Here is an 18,926-nt window from a genome sequence, read left to right as displayed (position 1 = left end):
TGTATTTTTCCAAACATAAATGTATTAAGTTGAATTTCAATAAATCATAAGGAATACTTAAATAAATATTCAATATAACCAATAAGTCATTGTGGAAGTATGAGAGAAATAAAAACAAATTCCTCATCCATCTGCATCTCACTGTTGGGTGTTGAATAAATACTAAAAGCAACAGAAATGAAATATTCTGAAAGGACATTTGAAGTTGACCCAGTCTGATTTAAAGAACAGCACCGCCTGAAAGTCGCCTCAACCTCTGTTCCTATTCAGCTCTCATGCAAACCTTTAAAAAGATGGAAATCAGACCTGTTTCATGGTGGATTGAAGCAAATTACCCAGGAGATGAAAACCGAGGTGTTAAAAGTCTTTCTGCTCTCAGTGTCTTCGTGGAACGGCTCCATCTTAGCTTCTCATGCATAGTAATGAAATCATTTATTTCACACAGTGATGGATCTTTAAAACATGAGAAGCTTCAGGAAACAGTAATTTAGCAATAAATTACTGTTTTCATCCCTATTGAAGAAAAACTGTCTAATTGGAATCTGGCTTTTTGTTCACCATATTCTAAACCATGAACTTTTTTAGCTCAGAATTTTAAACACTGAATTTTTTTACATATTAAATTCCTTACACTAAATGTTTATCGGGTGGAAATTCAGCTGCAAAAAATATTGACCTGCAAAAAAGTTCACCTGCCAAAAAAGTGCATACCAAACAGTCACCTGCAAAGAAATTCAACGGCAAAAAAATTTGCATGCAAAAAATTCAGCTGCAAAAAAAATTAGCTGCAAAATAATTCATTTTGAAAAATTCACCTGCAAAAATATTTGCCTGCAAATGTTTTGACCTTTTGTAGAACTTCAGTCAAAGCAATCTACTCTCAGGTGAGCAGCTTCTAGCCAATGAAATTAGCTCATTTGGTCCAAAAAAAAAAAAAAAGATGGCTCCTTCCGGATCAAACCAAGAGCCGTGGCAGAAAGGGGGGCCGCACTAGCTGTGACTGGCTCAGTTGTTTCACCCAGTCCAATTAGAAGATAAACTCTAATGACCTTCTATTAGTAGCTCCCTGATTTAACAAGAAAAACTCCTCATTCAGCTTCATTCAGCCCGGAACAAAGCTATGCCAAACTGTTGAGTCACGTGACCAAATGAGCTAATTTCATTGGCTAGAAGCTGCTTGACCGCTGTTCCTCCCCCGCGGAGTCCTCTGGGTTTTTGGCTCAATATGTGGGGAGGTTCAGTTTTTATTCCAGTAAGCCTGCCTCCAGGGAGGGGACCAGTTTAAAGTCCTGCATCGAGTTCTGGTTCCACGTCCCGTCTTCCACTGAGCCTGCTCATCTGCACCTGATCCTGTCTACTCCTGTGCATGACCACCTGGTCATACGAGTGTCGATTGCATTGGCATGTGTAAAAAAATGAGTGTTTAAAATACGGTATACAAAAAATCTTTTAATCTGTCAGGACATTATAGAAATAGTCTGATATTTAAAGGAACATTTAGTGATTTAGACTCATTTTATAAATAAGACAGAAATGTTGATGTTGTTTTTATGACATCAGGAGGTTCTGACCCTGATGTTGAATTCAGCTTAGTTTAGAAATGATCTGCGTAATGAAAGTGTGAATTCTTCCTGCTTTTATGAATCGGTTCATGAATCCAGTCAAACGGCGAGAACTAAGAGCATCCTTTCCTTTCATGGACTGAGGTGACTTCGAGGCAGCAGCTCTACCTGTGGGGATCCGGATGTTGATGTCTGACAGCGTCAGCTGGTTGTTTCCCCAGGTGAAGGATCCTCCGCTCACCTGGACCAGAACAGAGACAAACGGATCAGTTAAAGCTGTGGCTGCAGCATTCTGGAGACATTTCACAGCTACATCAGATGTCTCCGCCGGCTGACGTGCAGATTCCCCGCTACGCCCTGACCCACCAGAGCAAAGCCAGCGACCCGACCCAGAGTTTAAGGAGTCCTGTGATGAGTTCATTGGAGCGGTTAGATAACAGCTTCACACTAGAAATCACACGTACTAGTTCTCCATGAGGGGGAAACCAAACAGATGGTCCCTGGTTATGAAGCTTGGGTCTTTAAAGTCAATCTGCCTTTATCCTGGATGTAAAAAACTATTTTTAACAAAAAAGACTACCTTTAAATGTAAATTAAAAGCAGAAAAAAGACAAAAATGTATTTCTTTATATTTAAATAATTTATTTTGGCTGGATGGAAACAAATATAACAGCTTAAATAGTAAGCAAAAAATTTAACTTTCGGGTCAATCAGGTCCCACAACTGGGAACCCCCAATAGAAAAGACTGATTTAAAGTCCAGCAAACCAGACGATGAATCCAGGACAGAGAGGATGAGCAGCAGCAGGGTTCTGAGGTGGAACCAAACAGATGTGGACAGCTGGACCAGAACCAGCTCTTCTGTTTGAATCGTGACTGAACTTTCTCCTCATTAAAACCAGGGTCATTAAAAATCATTACAATTCAATAAATTATTATTATTAATTTTACTCTATAAAAAATTGTGGCATTTAAAATGCTTTATTTTTGTCAGATATATCAGATATGAATGGTTCTGCATGTTTGCTCGGAACTGCTTCCGGTTTATCGTAAAGCCGTTTGTTCGGAAAAGAAGCTGAAGGCGGAAAAAAAAGCTAGAGAATGGGAAAATGCTAATTTAAACAAAAGTGGCTGGAAAACGAGGAATTCGGAACATGGCTACAGCCTGTTGATGGTAAAGATGATGAAGGATTTTGTCATCTTTTTTATATATATATAAATATATATACATATACATATATATACACATATACGTATACATACATATATATACACATAATTATATATGCACACATACATATATACATATATATATGTATATATGTATATGTATATATGTATATATATATGTATTTATATATACACATATATATGTATATAATTATATATATATATATATATACATACATGTGTATAAATATATATATATATATACATTTATATATATACATATACATATATATATATATATATGTATGTGAATAATGGGTACTTGTTGATGGCATTACAATTATTTCTAACAGCATTAGAGTTACCCATTCCTGTATAAACCCTGTAGGCACAGTAAATAGGTTAGTGCCTTGCTCAGGGGCGCACCAGTGCTGGGCAGGAGACGAGAGGCTGGAACTGAACCCACAGCTTCCAGCTGGGCTGTAAGTAGATAAGTAAATGATGAGGCAGAACATTATAACCACCTGTGCTCTATGGTTGTCCAGCCATCGATGGAGGGGTTCACCTCCCAGTGGTCATAAAGATCCGCCTAATTACTGCATCTATTGACTATATATCTGTGCTGGCTTCATTAGGCGGCTGCAGGACGATAACAGAGCTGAAACAGCCATCAGAACAGAGGAACTTCCATGTCATCATTGCAGCCCTTCTTCCTGCTCCCACAGTTTACATTCCTCCAATCTGTTGCTTTAAGTGTTTATTTTATCTAACAACTCCCCCAGTTTATTTTCTTCCATAGTTACGCTCTGCACATGTTACTGGTCCCAACAGGAATCCAGAGAACAAACCTCTAGAGGACCTCAAAGCTTCTTAGAGGTTGTCCTGCTTGTTTTAGGGGAGGACTTAGATAAACAACGAGCAGAGACACAAAATGTGGGTCTAGATTACAGCACTGATTTAGAAAATCCTTCTGAAGGGTTTCAGAACTAGGAGAAGGGAGGGAACTTTTTTTCCATCAATGTTTGTGAGCCAAAGACATATTTTAGAAAAAGAAAAAAAACATTTTTTAGAAGTTTGAAAAAAACTGCAACCCAGAAATTAAACTTTGAAACTTTTTTTTTTTCAAATTTCCTTTTTTTAATGGATTTTTCATATTTTTTTTATATTTATATTTTTGTCTTTCAATTAACTTTTTTTTTTCACAGATTTTATATTTTCAAATTATTTATTTAAATTTACATTTTGTAGATTAAGTTTTTATAAACTGCATTCTAACAAACTTCATTTTACGAATCACTTTCTCTGCACAACTTCAGTTTAAACGTTTGCTAATGGTGCCAGGATCACAACAAAAGTGAATCACAAACAACAATTTTACTGCATAAATCAGCACTAAGGGCGCTGTCACACCTTGCTGATTTAACCTGACGTCCCAGAATCTCCTAAGATCTCCCAGCATACGCTGAACTTTCTATGTATTTTTTCAATTTTGGGCGTATACATAGAGTATTTATAATGAGTCCAGAACTTATGTCCAATGACAGCCCAACGTAACGCACAGCAGCGTAATACTGAAGTGTCATTTAAGTCGTAGGGAAGCTGCTGTTCCAATCGTTGCATTTCCGAATTCTCCCGAATAGTGCACGACTTTACACGAGTGAATAAAGTGAATGTGATTGGTCATTTATCAAGGGGGCGGGATTGCTGAGGTGGAAGGTTCCTAAGCAAGTTTGGTTGTGGCTGGTTTGTCGGAAGCATCTTGCTAACCAGTTAGCAACTTAGTGCTAGTAGGTTCCTAATGGGAAATTCCATTGGGACCAAGTAGCACTAAATTGGTGCCTTAGAAACGAACCTGTCAAGGAACGCTATGGACAGAGGAAACATGCAAGAGCAGGAGAGTTTAGTGTCGGAGGTCATGGATGAGTCTCCTCCGTCATACATTTCTTATTTAGGGGAGGAAAGCTAACCTGACAACAACCAGATGCATGTCTCACTCCGCCTAGCTCCGCTCACATACATCTGGGAACCCGCCATAGGAATTGCCTTTACTGAAGGCTGGGCCTTATCAAAACTCCTTGCATATGATTGGATAAGCCACTTGTCTGTCATCTTTATTGACGTGCTATTTCAACCACTCACACCGAGGCTAACCCGTGACGCTGTGAGAGGAGGAGCCATTTGGTAGATCAAGCTCTTGCCAAATCCGGTCAGGAGAAGGCGAAAACATCGTTTCCACCAACAAAAGCCTTCAAAGCCGTTCTCTGATGTTCTTTTAATGAAACAATATCAGATAGATTGGACAACACAGAAGAAATAGCAGCATCAATGCTAACGCTTGCTTCCTCAATGCGAGCCGCCATTGTTGTTGGAATCTCACGGTCGCTTCTCCACTCCAGGACACACCCACCCTGCGTCCTGATTGGCCAGACCATAAATTCGGTTGGGGAAATCACTTTCAATGAGCGGGTTCCCAGATGTATGTGAGTGGAGCTGGGCGGAGCGAGACATGCATCTGGCTGTTGTCAGGTTAGAGGAAAGCAGGCAGAAACATCTGGGTTTTTTTTAAAACTGCGCGATTTCATGATGCTCTGGACTTTTTCAGCTTGTTTTTGGATCACATCTAGCAGCCGGTCACATCGGCTCCTACTGATAGGTCTTTTGTCCATCCATTCATTTTCTTTGGCTGGGTTGCAGAGGAAGCCGTCTAAGCAGAGATGCCCAGAATTCCATACCCCAACGTACCTCCTTCAGCTGCTCTGGGGGGTCCCAGAGGCGACACCAGGCCAGCTCAGAGACATAGTCTCTCCAGCGTGTCCTGGGCCTCCCACGAGGCCTCCTCCCATTGAGACATGCCTGGAACACCTCCCGAGGGAGGCAACAAGGAGGCATCTGAAGCAGATGCCTGAGCCACCTCAGCTGGCTCCTCTCGATGTGGAGGAGCAGCGACTTGGTGCGACCAGCCATCCTGCGAAGGAAACTCATTTCGGCTGCTTGTATTCGCGATCCTCTCGGTCATTACCCAAATCTCAAGACCATAAGTAAGGGTGGGAACGTAGATAGATCGGTAAATCAGGAGCTTTGCCCCGCGACTCAGCTCCCCCTCCACCACGACAGTCCGATACAGCAACCGCATCACTGCTGACTCCGCACCGATCAGTCCATCCGTCCCTCACTCGTGAACAAGACCCCATCGACTACTGTCTCAGCATGAACTGGAAAAACTAATCCATGCGTTTATTTTTAGTTGAATTGATTACTGCAACGGTGTTTTCAAAAGTCTGCCTAAAAAGTGGATCAGACAGCTGCAGCTGATCCAGAACGCTGCTGCCCGTGTCCTCACTAAGACTAAGAAAGTAGAGCACATCACCCCAGTTCTAAAGTCCTTCCACTGGCTCCCTGTATCTCAGAGAATAGACTTTAAAATACTTCTGTTAGTCTATAAATCTCTGAATGGCTTAGCAGCTAAATACATCACAGACTTGCTATCAGTGTATCAACCCTCCAGACCACTCAGGTCTTCTGGCTCCAGGCTGCTCTGCATACCTAGAACCAGAAGTAAACATGGAGAAGCAGCATTTAGTTCCTATGCTCCACTTATCTGGAACAAACTTCCAGAAAACTGTAAAAGTGCGGAAAGCCTGAATTCCTTTAAGTCAAGACTAAAAACACATTTGTTTAGGATTGCCTTCGACTGTTCTAGTTAAACAGTTCAACTGAAACATCATTAGTTCAACTTTTTTTTTATTTTCTTTAGTCCAACTTTTTTTAATGTTCTTTTTTGTTTCTGCATTTTGTTATTTTATTTTATTAATTTTTTTCCTACTTGCTTTGATTCTTTTTTATTTTCCTATATTTTAATCTTGTAAAGCACTTTGCATTGTCTTTGTACTGAATTGTGCTATAAAAAATAAATTTGCCTTGCCTTTGCCTTGCCTTACCCCGACACACTTGAAATCCTCCACTAGAGACAAGGATCAATTTAATTTTCATTCTTTATTATTCTGTTTAATCAATTGTTTAAAAACAATAAAGTGATAAGGCCGTATTGAAGCCACTGAAGCCTGTTATCTGTTAAATGTTTTTTTCAAAACAAATTTAAAAAAACTCAAATTTTTACAGCTTAATTTTTCAGTTTTTCTTGAGTTCTAATTCAGATTTTATAGAAAACTGTAATTTTAACTTAGATTGAGTCAAAGATAGGTAAAAATCCTAAATTATGAGTGTATATCGGCCCTAATAAGACATCGAATCTTAATTATACCTAATTGAATAGACAATAGACAGTTATCTTAATATATTTGAATCCCTCGCTCTGTTTTTTTTATTTCATGCTTTTCTGTGCCCCCATGTAAACATGCTGGCCCCCTGGGGGCCAGCACATTTGTTCTACATTTGTGCTACATTTGTTCTAGAACCGCCACTGCATAAACCCTTCAGGTCATGAAGCAAACTGAGCTCTAACCTGAACTAAAGCTCCAGAAACATCATAACCAGAAGCATCCAGAGTGGACACAGATGCTGGTGTGGGAAAGCGACAGCATCTTCGGCTTTAATTAGCGGCCAGTCTGGACAGTAGCATCACTCCACAGGGAGGAGACAGGAAGAGGAGTGTTTACAAAGCAGCTGAGAAAAATCTGGACACTTTCACAGACCCTTCAGGGGGCAACGAATTCTCATGTGAATCATGCATTTCCTGTCAAAGGCATAAAGGCCGTGTACAAACAAAAACACACGGAGAGTCGGGGTGAAAAGAAAGTACGCCTTCTGTCCATCCCAAAAGTCAACATACTGGAACATTTCATGTAAAGAAAAACTCAGTGTGAAGATCTGCTTTTGTTGCTATAAACCAACTTATAGGCAGGCAGTGTTTCGTCCAAGGTGAGATTAGATAGACAAGGCACTTTTGGTTTGTTTCCTACATCTGTTTATGACCAAACCAAACCAATTTCAATTTGGCATGATAGGTGTTTAAAACAACTATATGCACACTGGAAAAAATCGAATCTAGATAAGTCATTTCTTCTTAAAATAGGTGCGTTTGTTCCTGGATTGAGGAGGTTAAAGAGACATTTTGCAAATGGAGCAAGACAATTTACCCTTAAAATAAGAAATTTCAAGTGCATATTATCTAACTCTTATTTTAAAGCTACAGTGTGTAATTTTCAGCAACATCTAACGTCCAGACTGCAGACCGCAGCAACATGAACACCAATCGCTAGTTTGTTGGCTCTGCGCTGCCGTAGCGCAAAGATGTCTGCCTCCATGGCTGCGACCGCTCCTATGTAATTATAAATAACGAATTCTAAGGCAACGCAAATATTAAGGTTAAGAGGCTGAGCTCGTAGATGATGATAAAATAACATAGTTATGTATAATATATTACATTTCTGACTATATATCGCTGTAATTATTACACACTGTAGCTTTAAGAGTAAAAATACTCATTCCATTGGCAAACTATCTTCTTTACCTACTCAAATTAAGGGTAAATACACTTTATTTAATACATTTTTACTTATGTCTAGATCATTTTTCCACTGCATCAGGAGTATTTGATAGCAAATATATTTTCCAGATACAGTTTACCTGGTATGCATTTATTTTGTTATTTACAAATTCTGAATTTTGCCTCTAATTGCTTCCAAAATGTTCCTTCCATACCTCCTGAACAGCCCTGGAAAAAGATTTTTGCATATAATTATTTCAGATCTTTGGGATAACGCCATTTACAGAAGTCCATCCTCCTCATCTTTTGCTCGTCTTAGTTTGATTTAATTTAACGTTGTTTATAGGATTAATTTCCCTAAATTTAGGCATTCATGGTTTTGATTCTGTTCAAGTTTTATCTCTGAGTTTCCTTTGCTCTTATCTCCTTTTTGTGTTCTAGTTATTTTTGACTGTATGTGAGTTCTTAGATATTTCTTGTTTTCCTTCTTGTGTCAGTGTCCTTTTCCCTAGCTCCCTTCTTGCTTCCTCTGTTCACACCTGCTCCCAATCTGCTAATTAGCCTGGTCTTTGTTTCTCTCTCCCATTTATTCTCCTGTTCAGTCACTCTTGGCTGGTTTGTCATAGTTTCTTTACCTCCTTGTGAGTATCCCTAGTTTTCAGTATTTTTTGATTTTGTAAGATTTATGTGTTTTGTTCTGAAAATAGATCTGCAACCTTGTCCATTTGTTGCCATATTTGGTATCCTCAACCCTACTGTAGTGCTAAGTTCTGCTCAAAAAGAGGTTTTTGCTTTGACATCTTGATTGGCTAATACTTAAAATTTCCACTGGAAGTTTGATAAATGTCCTTTAGTCTCCCTCTGGGTTAAGGAGATTATGTTTTTTTTTGTTTGTTTGTTTTTTTGCTTGAGAAAATAAAATACACCCTTCTAGGATCTACAGCAGGGGTGATCAATTTAAAATCAGCAGGGTCCGAATAAAGTAAATCATCAACCAGTTAATTATAATCAGTCACTTTAAACAGAATGTAACACTGAAAGAAAATTAGGTTTTATGCATCCATGTTATACATTGACTTTTAAATAAAATAAATTGTTAAAAAAAAATCTAAAGTGTTTTTTAAGTAGAGAGCAACAATCTGTCAGTTTGGTAAATTGACAATTTCCTGAGTCACATATTTTATAAAACATCTGAACTGACCTGAACTGATTATTTTTCTTTCTTTTTTTCTGTCTTAATGTTGGCAGTGGGCTTTAGGCTGCCCTGCAAGGCTTTAAACCTGGGTTTGAATGGAGACTAAGCCATTCTAAAGCACATATTCTTAGCTCATTTTTATTTTTGATTCTGTTCATGGTGGAGAATCCTGCTTCACAGCAGCAGGTTGAGCCAAACATCCTCTAAATGTTCAGGGTCATCTTTGAGCACCATTTCACTTTTCTTTCACCAGTTCACCACAGTTCTTCCAGCAGTCCTCACTTTCTCTGCTCATCTTGCCACAGGTTTGCCTGCTGTGTCTAAAAGTAGCAGCAGCAGCAACCCAGACTGACAGCAGCTCATTGGATCATTTGGATCACGGGCTTTAACACATGTCTATAAAAAAATAGACTGTGTATATATATGTATATATATATACACAGTCTGTGTATATATATGTATATATATATATATATATGTATATGTATATATATATGTATATGTATATATATATGTATATGTATATATATATGTATATGTATATATATGTATATGTGTATATATATGTATATGTGTATATATATGTATATGTATATATATATATATATATGTATATATATATGTATATGTATATATATACACTATATTGCCAAAAGTATTTGCTCACCCATCCAAATTATTGGAATCAGGTGTTCCAATCACTTCCATGGCCACAGGTGTATAAATTCAAGCACCTAGGCATGCAGACTGTTTTTACAAACATTTGTGAAAGAATGGGTCGCTCTCAGGAGCTCAGTGAATTCCAGCGTGGAACTGTGATAGGATGCCACCTGTGCAACAAATCCAGTCGTGAAATTTCCTCGCTCCTAAATATTCCACAGTCAACTGTCAGCTGTATTATAAGAAAATGGAAGTGTTTGGGAACGACAGCAACTCAGCCACGAAGTGGTAGGCCACGTAAACTGACGGAGCGGGGTCAGCGGATGCTGACGCGCATAGTGCGAAGAGGTCGCCAACTTTCTGCAGAGTCAATCACTACAGACCTCCAAACTTCATGTGGCCTTCAGATTAGCTCAAGAACAGTGCGCAGAGAGCTTCATGGAATGGGTTTCCATGGTCGAGCAGCTGCATCCAAGCCATACATCACCAAGTGCAATGCAAAGCGTCGGATGCGGTGGTGTAAAGCACGCCGCCACTGGACTCTAGAGCAGTGGAGACGCGTTCTCTGGAGTGACGAATCGCGCTTCTCCATCTGGCAATCTGATGGACGGGTCTGGGTTTGGCGGTTGCCAGGAGAACGGTACTTGTCTGACTGCATTGTGCCAAGTGTAAAATTTGGTGGAGGGGGGATTATGGTGTGGGGTTGTTTTTCAGGAGCTGGGCTTGGCCCCTTAGTTCCAGTGAAAGGAACTCTGAATGCTTCAGCATACCAAGACATTTTGGACAATTCCATGCTCCCAACTTTGTGGGAACAGTTTGGAGCTGGCCCCTTCCTCTTCCAACATGACTGTGCACCAGTGCACAAAGCAAGGTCCATAAAGACATGGATGACAGAGTCTGGTGTGGATGAACTTGACTGGCCTGCACAGAGTCCTGACCTCAACCCGATAGAACACCTTTGGGATGAATTAGAGCGGAGACTGAGAGCCAGGCCTTCTCGTCCAACATCAGTGTGCGACCTCACAAATGCGCTTCTGGAAGAATGGTCAAAAATTCCCATAAACACACTCCTAAACCTTGTGGACAGCCTTCCCAGAAGAGTTGAAGCTGTTCTAGCTGCAAAGGGTGGACCGACGTCATATTGAACCCTATGGATTAGGAACGGGATGTCACTTAAGCTCATATGTGAGTCAAGGCAGGTGAGCAAATACTTTTGGCAATATAGTGTATGTGTATATATATATATATATATGTATATGTATATATATGTATATGTATATGTATATATATATATATGTATGTATATGTATATATATGTATATGTATATATATGTATATGTATATATATATATGTATATGTATATATATGTATATGTATATATATATATGTATATGTATATATATATATATATATATGTATATATATGTATATGTATATATATATATGTATATGTATATATATATATATATATGTATATATATATATATGTATATGTATATATATATGTATATGTATATATATATGTATATGTATATATATATGTATATGTATATATATATGTATATATGTATATGTATATATGTATATATGTATATATGTATATATGTATATATGTATGTATATGTATGTATATGTATATATACAGTATATGTATGTATATATATGTATATGTATATGTATATATATATATATGTATGTATATATATGTATTTGTTTTTTCATTTTTACGGCACTAGCGGCTTGTTTTTTTTTTATAGACAGTAGGCTGACAGGAAAGGGGGTATGAGAGAGGGGGAGAGACATGCGGGAAAGGACCACAGGCTGGATTGGAACCCGGACCTTTGCCCGCGTTGAGGACTAAGTCCTCCATACATGGGTCATGTGTGCTAACCACTGCACCACTAAAGCATGCCTGGCTTTACCATATTAACAGGAGAAGCAGCGCAAGTGAAATTAGACACTGTCGTCAAATGTTTTAAATCAGGTTAGGTCCAGATTAGCAAGCAGGTGGATCCGGATCTGGACTGCGGTCCGCTAATCTGTGATCTCTGGTCTACACAGAAGTTGGAAATGCTTTAACTATTTTTCAAACTTAGAAGTTTTGCCCAACTGAAGGTGCCTGTTGCTGAATTTTGTGTTGGTTATAAGTAGTGTTGCCCCGATGCCACTTTTTGGCACTTATACCTGGCTGTGCAGTATCGTCTGATACCGATACCATTTGTTTGAAATTGATGTGTGTAGGTGTATATATGAAGAACTGCATACTACTTGGATGTAAAATAATTGCCATCATGGCTTTGTGAAGCTGCTGCCTACCTTTGTGAAGCAGGAAAAAGACTAATACAATGGATTGTATTATTAGAATTTTTATTTTTGTGCAATATTTCATTAGTGTTGTGCTGAGTGTATTGATTTGTATGTGTCAATATTAAGATGTGCTCTAATAAAAAAAACAATCTAAAAAGGAAACGTTTTTGGAAAGTAATCAGCAACTTCCGGGAAAAAAAACAACAAACCCTAATAGGTTCTGGGACATGAATAAGAAGTTTGGGGCAGGTTCTATAAAAGCAAACCGTAAATCAGAGCAACATTCGGAGAAAAGAACCAATATATTCCAAGTAAGTTCCTGAAAGTACCAGTAAATTTGGGAAAGTTCTAAAAGAATAGGCAGAATGTTCTACATAATTTCCAGAAAACTCTTTTTCTCTAAAATAAATCCAGAGAAATTTAAATAAAATCAACTATTAAGGTCTGCAAATGTTCCAGGGAAATATCTAGAAAGTTTAAAGTACCCATGACCTAAACTTTGCTGCGGTTGTTGTTCTTTAGGTCTTATGTGAACATTTATTATTTTATTTACCCGTTTGCTATGCTGCTGACAGCAGAATCTTCCCCATGGGACAATAAAGGCTATTTGCATTAATTAAAGTTCATGAAAATATTAATAAAAAGTAACAACTATGAAGAGATAAAGCTCTGGTAATGTTCTAAGAATTGAACCAGTGGATCCTTGAAACGGAGAATTCAACTAAGTACAGTTTGAGAAAAGTGTTGACACTGGCATTGATAAAACTATCCAGTAACTTTCATGAAAGACATTAGATTACTAAAGGAAGCTGTATGATAAACAGTATTTTCTACAAAAATACTCAGAAGTTTTCTGTATAAGTACTTGAGAGACATGTGGTAGTTCCAGTGTTGGGACTAACGCGTTACTGTAACGGCGGTATTTTTTTCACTAACTAGTACGCTAACGCGTTAAGTTTTTAAATTCAGTAACTCCGTTAACATTACTACATGATGCGTTACTGCGTTATTTTTTAGTTTCGGGATCAGCTAGAGACTTAAAAGCTGCAGTGAAGTATTGTCTTCCTGTGTTAGAGTGAGGGAGACAGGAAGGAAACATGCTGAGGGCGTGTTTGTGTTTACCAACACTAGTCATCATGGCGGCTGCTGCAGAGCCCAAGTCGAGTTTCTTCACTTAGAGATATTCTCATTAATTTACAATTTGTGCCTTAGAATCTTTGATCCTATCTACAGCCCAGAACAGCAACTGTAATCTGTTGAAACACCTACAAAAGCAACATGCTGCGACGAAGCTAGAAGCTACCGGTGTCGTGCCAAGGTAGTTATCCCTGGGAAAATTTGTATCCCCTCGTCGGGAGCGCGCACGGAGTAGGACGAACAACCCGACTTAACTCCGCCTCAATTCCAACGCGCAGAACTTGAAATTAGAAAGGTTTAACGTGTATGAAAGTTGAGCTTTACTGTTTTATTCTTTACTTCACATGTTATAGCAGAATATCGCCAGTGATATTGATTTAAAACTAATAATAAAACACAAACGTTTGCTTGAAAGCTGGTAGCTGACAGCAGTGTCTACTCCTCCCTCTGAAAGCAAACAGATCCTTGTTCTTTTCCACACGTTCCTTAAAAAAATCTCTCATTGTTTCAGTGTCCAAATGTTCTCATCCCATTGAAAACTGTTGTAAACCATATACTTGTAATAAAAATGAAATACAAAATGAAGTGCACGTGTAATCATTAAAGACTATATACAGAAGAAAATAAATTTTTCCTGGTTGAAATTTAGTACTTAAATCTATATTTGTGTTTTATATTAACTTACAATTTATCACTGTTGTACTATCCTTAATAAACAGTTTGTCTTCTAACATCAGCCGTTTTATTTCATCCCATATTGCCAGAATTGGCAATATGGGATGAAATAAAACCTGCCGTAATCTGTTCCCCCTGTCTAAATGAGACAAAAAAGGCCCCAGCTTTTTCATTTTTGGCTTATAAACATCTTTTATGATGACAATTTATTCCTGAAACTTTGGAGGTGATGGACCTTTATTTCTTAAAGTTATAAGGGGGGAACAAATTATAGCAGGCCGCCTGCTGTAAAGTGCAATTTTGCAGGCAACTAGCATTGTCAGTTTGTTCTACCCTGAAATAACTTGGCCCTTTGAAACATACACTATATTGCCAAAAGTATTTGCTCACCTGCCTTGACTCACATATGAGCTTAAGTGACATCCCGTTCCTAATCCATAGGGTTCAATATGACATCGGTCCACCCTTTGCAGCTAGAACAGCTTCAACTCTTCTGGGAAGGCTGTCCACAAGGTTTAGGAGTGTGTTTATGGGAATTTTTGACCATTCTTCCAGAAGCGCATTTGTGAGGTCGCACACTGATGTTGGACGAGAAGGCCTGGCTCTCAGTCTCCGCTCTAATTCATCCCAAAGGTGTTCTATCGGGTTGAGGTCAGGACTCTGTGCAGGCCAGTCAAGTTCATCCACACCAGACTCTGTCATCCATGTCTTTATGGACCTTGCTTTGTGCACTGGTGCACAGTCATGTTGGAAGAGGAAGGGGCCAGCTCCAAACTGTTCCCACAAAGTTGGGAGCATGGAATTGTCCAAAATGTCTTGGGATGCTGAAGCATTCAGAGTTCCTTTCACTGGAACTAAGGGGCCAAGCCCAGCTCCTGAAAAACAACCCCACACCATAATCCCCCCTCCACCAAACTTTACACTTGGCACAATGCAGTCAGACAAGTACCGTTCTCCTGGCAACCGCCAAACCCAGACCCGTCCATCAGATTGCCAGATGGAGAAGCGCGATTCGTCACTCCAGAGAACGCGTCTCCACTGCTCTAGAGTCCAGTGGCGGCGTGCTTTACACCACCGCATCCGACGCTTTGCATTGCACTTGGTGATGTATGGCTTGGATGCAGCTGCTCGACCATGGAAACCCATTCCATGAAGCTCTCTGCGCACTGTTCTTGAGCTAATCTGAAGGCCACATGAAGTTTGGAGGTCTGTAGTGATTGACTCTGCAGAAAGTTGGCGACCTCTTCGCACTATGCGCGTCAGCATCCGCTGACCCCGCTCCGTCAGTTTACGTGGCCTACCACTTCGTGGCTGAGTTGCTGTCGTTCCCAAACACTTCCATTTTCTTATAATACAGCTGACAGTTGACTGTGGAATATTTAGGAGCGAGGAAATTTCACGACTGGATTTGTTGCACAGGTGGCATCCTATCACAGTTCCACGCTGGAATTCACTGAGCTCCTGAGAGCGACCCATTCTTTCACAAATGTTTGTAAAAACAGTGCATGCCTAGGTGCTTGAATTTATACACCTGTGGCCATGGAAGTGATTGGAACACCTGATTCCAATAATTTGGATGGGTGAGCAAATACTTTTGGCAATATAGTGTATCTTTGTTGCTTGTATATAGAATTGCTTAGCAGAGTTTCATGTTGCAAATGCATGTCAAGTTCTTCAACAGATGGTATTATTCTCCAGTGCAATAACATTTCTGAAATAAAGGCTATAAGGGCATAATGTGAACCTTTAAAAAAAAAAAAAGTAACTAAATAGTTACTTTTCACAGTAACGCATTACCTTATGGTGTAAGTAACTGAGTTAGTAACTAAGTTACTTTTGAAATGAAGTAACTAGTAACAGAAACTAGTTACTGCTTTTCAGTAACTAGCACAACACTGGGTAGTTCCAGAAAACTTCTATCAAAATTTTCCGGAAAGTTCTGAGAAAGTTTCTGTGAAGAAACTACAAAGTCATGGAAAGTAACAGAGTCAGCTTTAAAGTTTCATAGCTGTTTTTGGTTACTTCCAATCAACTTTTTTTGACCCTTTTGAAGCCCTGAGAACTGTAGATCAGAAGCTAGTCTCCCTCACTGTCCCTTGCTGACATCCATATTGAGTCTAGAAAACCAAACAAAGCTGTAAAACGTCTGCACTTTGAACCTGACCTTTACTGCCACGTTCTCCGTCTCCATGGGTCTCATCGCGCGCCGGCTCGGCTGCTCGTAGTGGTCCATCTGGTAGCGCTTCGGCCCCTTCCTGTTGATGGCTGTGGTCTTTACACGACAGTAGGATCATAATGGAGGGGGGGGAACGTTAGGCATCCCCAAAAACAAAAGATCCTCTACAGCAGGCATTCCTAAAGTCGGTCCTTGAGAGCCGCTGTCCTGCAGGTTTTAGAGGTTTCCCTGCTCCAGCACATCTGATTTACCTTCATAGTAGATTTACAGGCTTTTCCTGAACTGCAAACATCAGAATTAGCTGTACTAAAGCCGGGCATACACTTGCAATTTTTTTTTTTTTTAATCATTGCACACAGCTACAGCTCACAATGTACGACAAAACCGCAGGGTTTCTTCGTACGAGTTCACAGCTCACAATGTGTGTTCAGCACGATGCTCTGATGCGATCTACCTGCTCACACTGTACGTCTATAAACCACATGGGACTTAGCTCCGTAGTGAGATAGCGCTACTCAGACTCGTTTATCCGGAAGCCAAACGAGTAGAAGAGGAATATGAAGCTCACTCGAGTGAAACGCGCTTCCTTGGCAATTTGTGCAATTTTGTGCTGAAAGCCCTAAAAAGAAAAGTAGACGACGTATTTGGTCAAAGACATGGCTGAGCAAACGTGGCTACTACGGTCTGTCAATTTTACAGAAAGAACTCCATTTCACTCGCACCCCGGCCATGCTTCTGTGTTTGCATCTGAGAGGAAGAAGAAAAAGAAGAATCCTTGTTTGCCCACTGAGCGATTTGCCCACCACGGTCGGCTGAAAATGTAACATGTTTGATTTTCTACCGACTTCACGATTCCTGATCGGGAGGTGGTGAGAGGCTGATTGCCCCTCTTTAGCCCCTGTACACTACACTACGCACAATCAGGCTGAAACTCGGGCTGATCTGAAAATTTTCACACGACTGAAAAGTCGGCCCACATAGGGCAAAGAATTGCACAGTGTATGCCCGGCTTTAAGCATAGAAACCTCTAAAACCTGCAGGAAAGGGGCCCTTGAGTACCAACATTATAGGATCAGTGCATACAAGAAAGAACAGGTTTAAATCCTTTCAGCTGTTTGATCAACTATTTTTATATATATATTTTTATAAATTCAAACAATTAATTTTAAAGGTGAAGACCAAACTAATAAAAATAAACTCTGACTGACAGGCCATCTCCATTTGTGCTCGCATCGCAGTTCCTGGTTTTAATGAGTGGCGTGTTATGAGCAGCTCTCACCATTCCCAGGTGTTTCTTCCCAACGTCCAGGGAAACGGATATGTCTCCATTTCTCCAGCTGTCATCTCCGATTTCATCACTCTGAAGAAACTCACCGAGCTTCTGGACGCTGCAGGAAAGCAGACAAACGTTTCGACCAATGAGACAAGGTCGAAAACATAGCTTTTTATTTACATTACACTGTCACAAGGACCCAGTAGCGAAATTAACCCTTGGGGAGCAGTGGGCTGCCATTTTCTGGCGCCTGGGGAGCAGTGTGGAGTTAAAGGTCTTTTGCTCAGGGACCCAGAGTGGCAGTCTGTGGGAGTGGGGCTCAATGCCCAAACCACCAGGCTGCCCCTCCCCAATGTCACAGCCATTTTTCGGATCTCCACTTTGTCCACATGTTAGGTCCCATCCAAAACGAAAATAATGGAATGTCTCTGGAAAACTCACCTGACGAGGGCCTTCACCGCAAACCTGACCACAGTAGAGAGCAGGAAGAGTGGAGTGACCAGGATGTGAAAAAGCGCCAGAGCTGCGAAGGCATGAGAAGGACTGGGAATGCTGCTGGTGAGGAAGTGATGCACCCCAAACGTCTATGAAGAAAGAGTTTGAGGTTTCACCATTGTGGTAAGTAAGCTAAACTGCTGTTAGTATCACAGTACGACTGAATCAAACCAGAGAAAAAGGTTGAAATAAACAGATGTGTGGAAATAAAGACACTTACAGCAAGAACGGCAGCGATGGGAATAGCAGCGTTCATGAAAACTGCAAAAAGAAAACATGTTTTAAGTCACTGATGATGCAGCAAACAGTTTCATACAGGATGAAACATCTAGATTCAGCTCTACTAGCATTAGCTTAGAGCTAGTTGTATCCATACAGATGGTTCTGGGGTCTATCCAGAAGACCAATGGGCTCTACAGTATGTGCAACTCCACTACTGAGCTTTTTGTGTCCTGTCTTTCATTACTCTGGATGAACTGATTAAACCAGGTGTGTCTGGCCATGGTTACCGAGGCTAGGGTAATATTCCCTTCCCTGTTGCAAACCCCCTAGACTTGCGAGGAAGGTGATGTGAACGTTGGTGATGGCAGCATTCGCGCCTCCTCTTCCAGCTCACCGCTTCGCGTTCGAGGCATCCTGCTAGCTCCAGTGTTCGGCTGCAGCCTCAGACTGGGGAAAGACCTGGTAGTTTCTTTACCCTTGATGTACAGCAAGTGGTTTTCAGCCCATTTTGGATCTGAGGGGCCCTTCCATTCCACATGCTCCAGATATTAGAGGTTCTTCAGGCCACTGCAAACGTAGACTGGTTTATAGATCTGAGGGACGCCTAC

At 40.1% G+C, this 18,926-nt stretch overlaps 1 protein-coding gene across 1 annotated transcript in view; it reads right to left on the bottom strand.

Annotated features, from left to right (window-relative positions):
- abcc9 (ATP-binding cassette, sub-family C (CFTR/MRP), member 9) overlaps window positions 1–18,926 on the bottom strand; it is a 101,943-nt gene that overhangs the window by 63,843 nt on the left and 19,174 nt on the right. The window contains exons 13-17 of the mRNA XM_038289075.1: window positions 18,317–18,357; window positions 18,043–18,185; window positions 17,608–17,716; window positions 16,317–16,424; window positions 1,731–1,803 (exon numbers count right to left, since the gene is read on the bottom strand). Coding sequence (XP_038145003.1) covers window positions 1,731–1,803; window positions 16,317–16,424; window positions 17,608–17,716; window positions 18,043–18,185; window positions 18,317–18,357 — 474 coding nt within the window. The remainder of the gene's footprint in view (window positions 1–1,730; window positions 1,804–16,316; window positions 16,425–17,607; window positions 17,717–18,042; window positions 18,186–18,316; window positions 18,358–18,926) is intronic.

This window comes from Cyprinodon tularosa, unplaced genomic scaffold (genome assembly GCF_016077235.1).
Source record: "Cyprinodon tularosa strain WSP-4 unplaced genomic scaffold, ASM1607723v1 ctg263, whole genome shotgun sequence".
In the NCBI taxonomy this organism is placed as follows: domain Eukaryota; kingdom Metazoa; phylum Chordata; class Actinopteri; order Cyprinodontiformes; family Cyprinodontidae; genus Cyprinodon; species Cyprinodon tularosa.
This window is presented reverse-complemented; position numbering and strand designations above follow the sequence as displayed.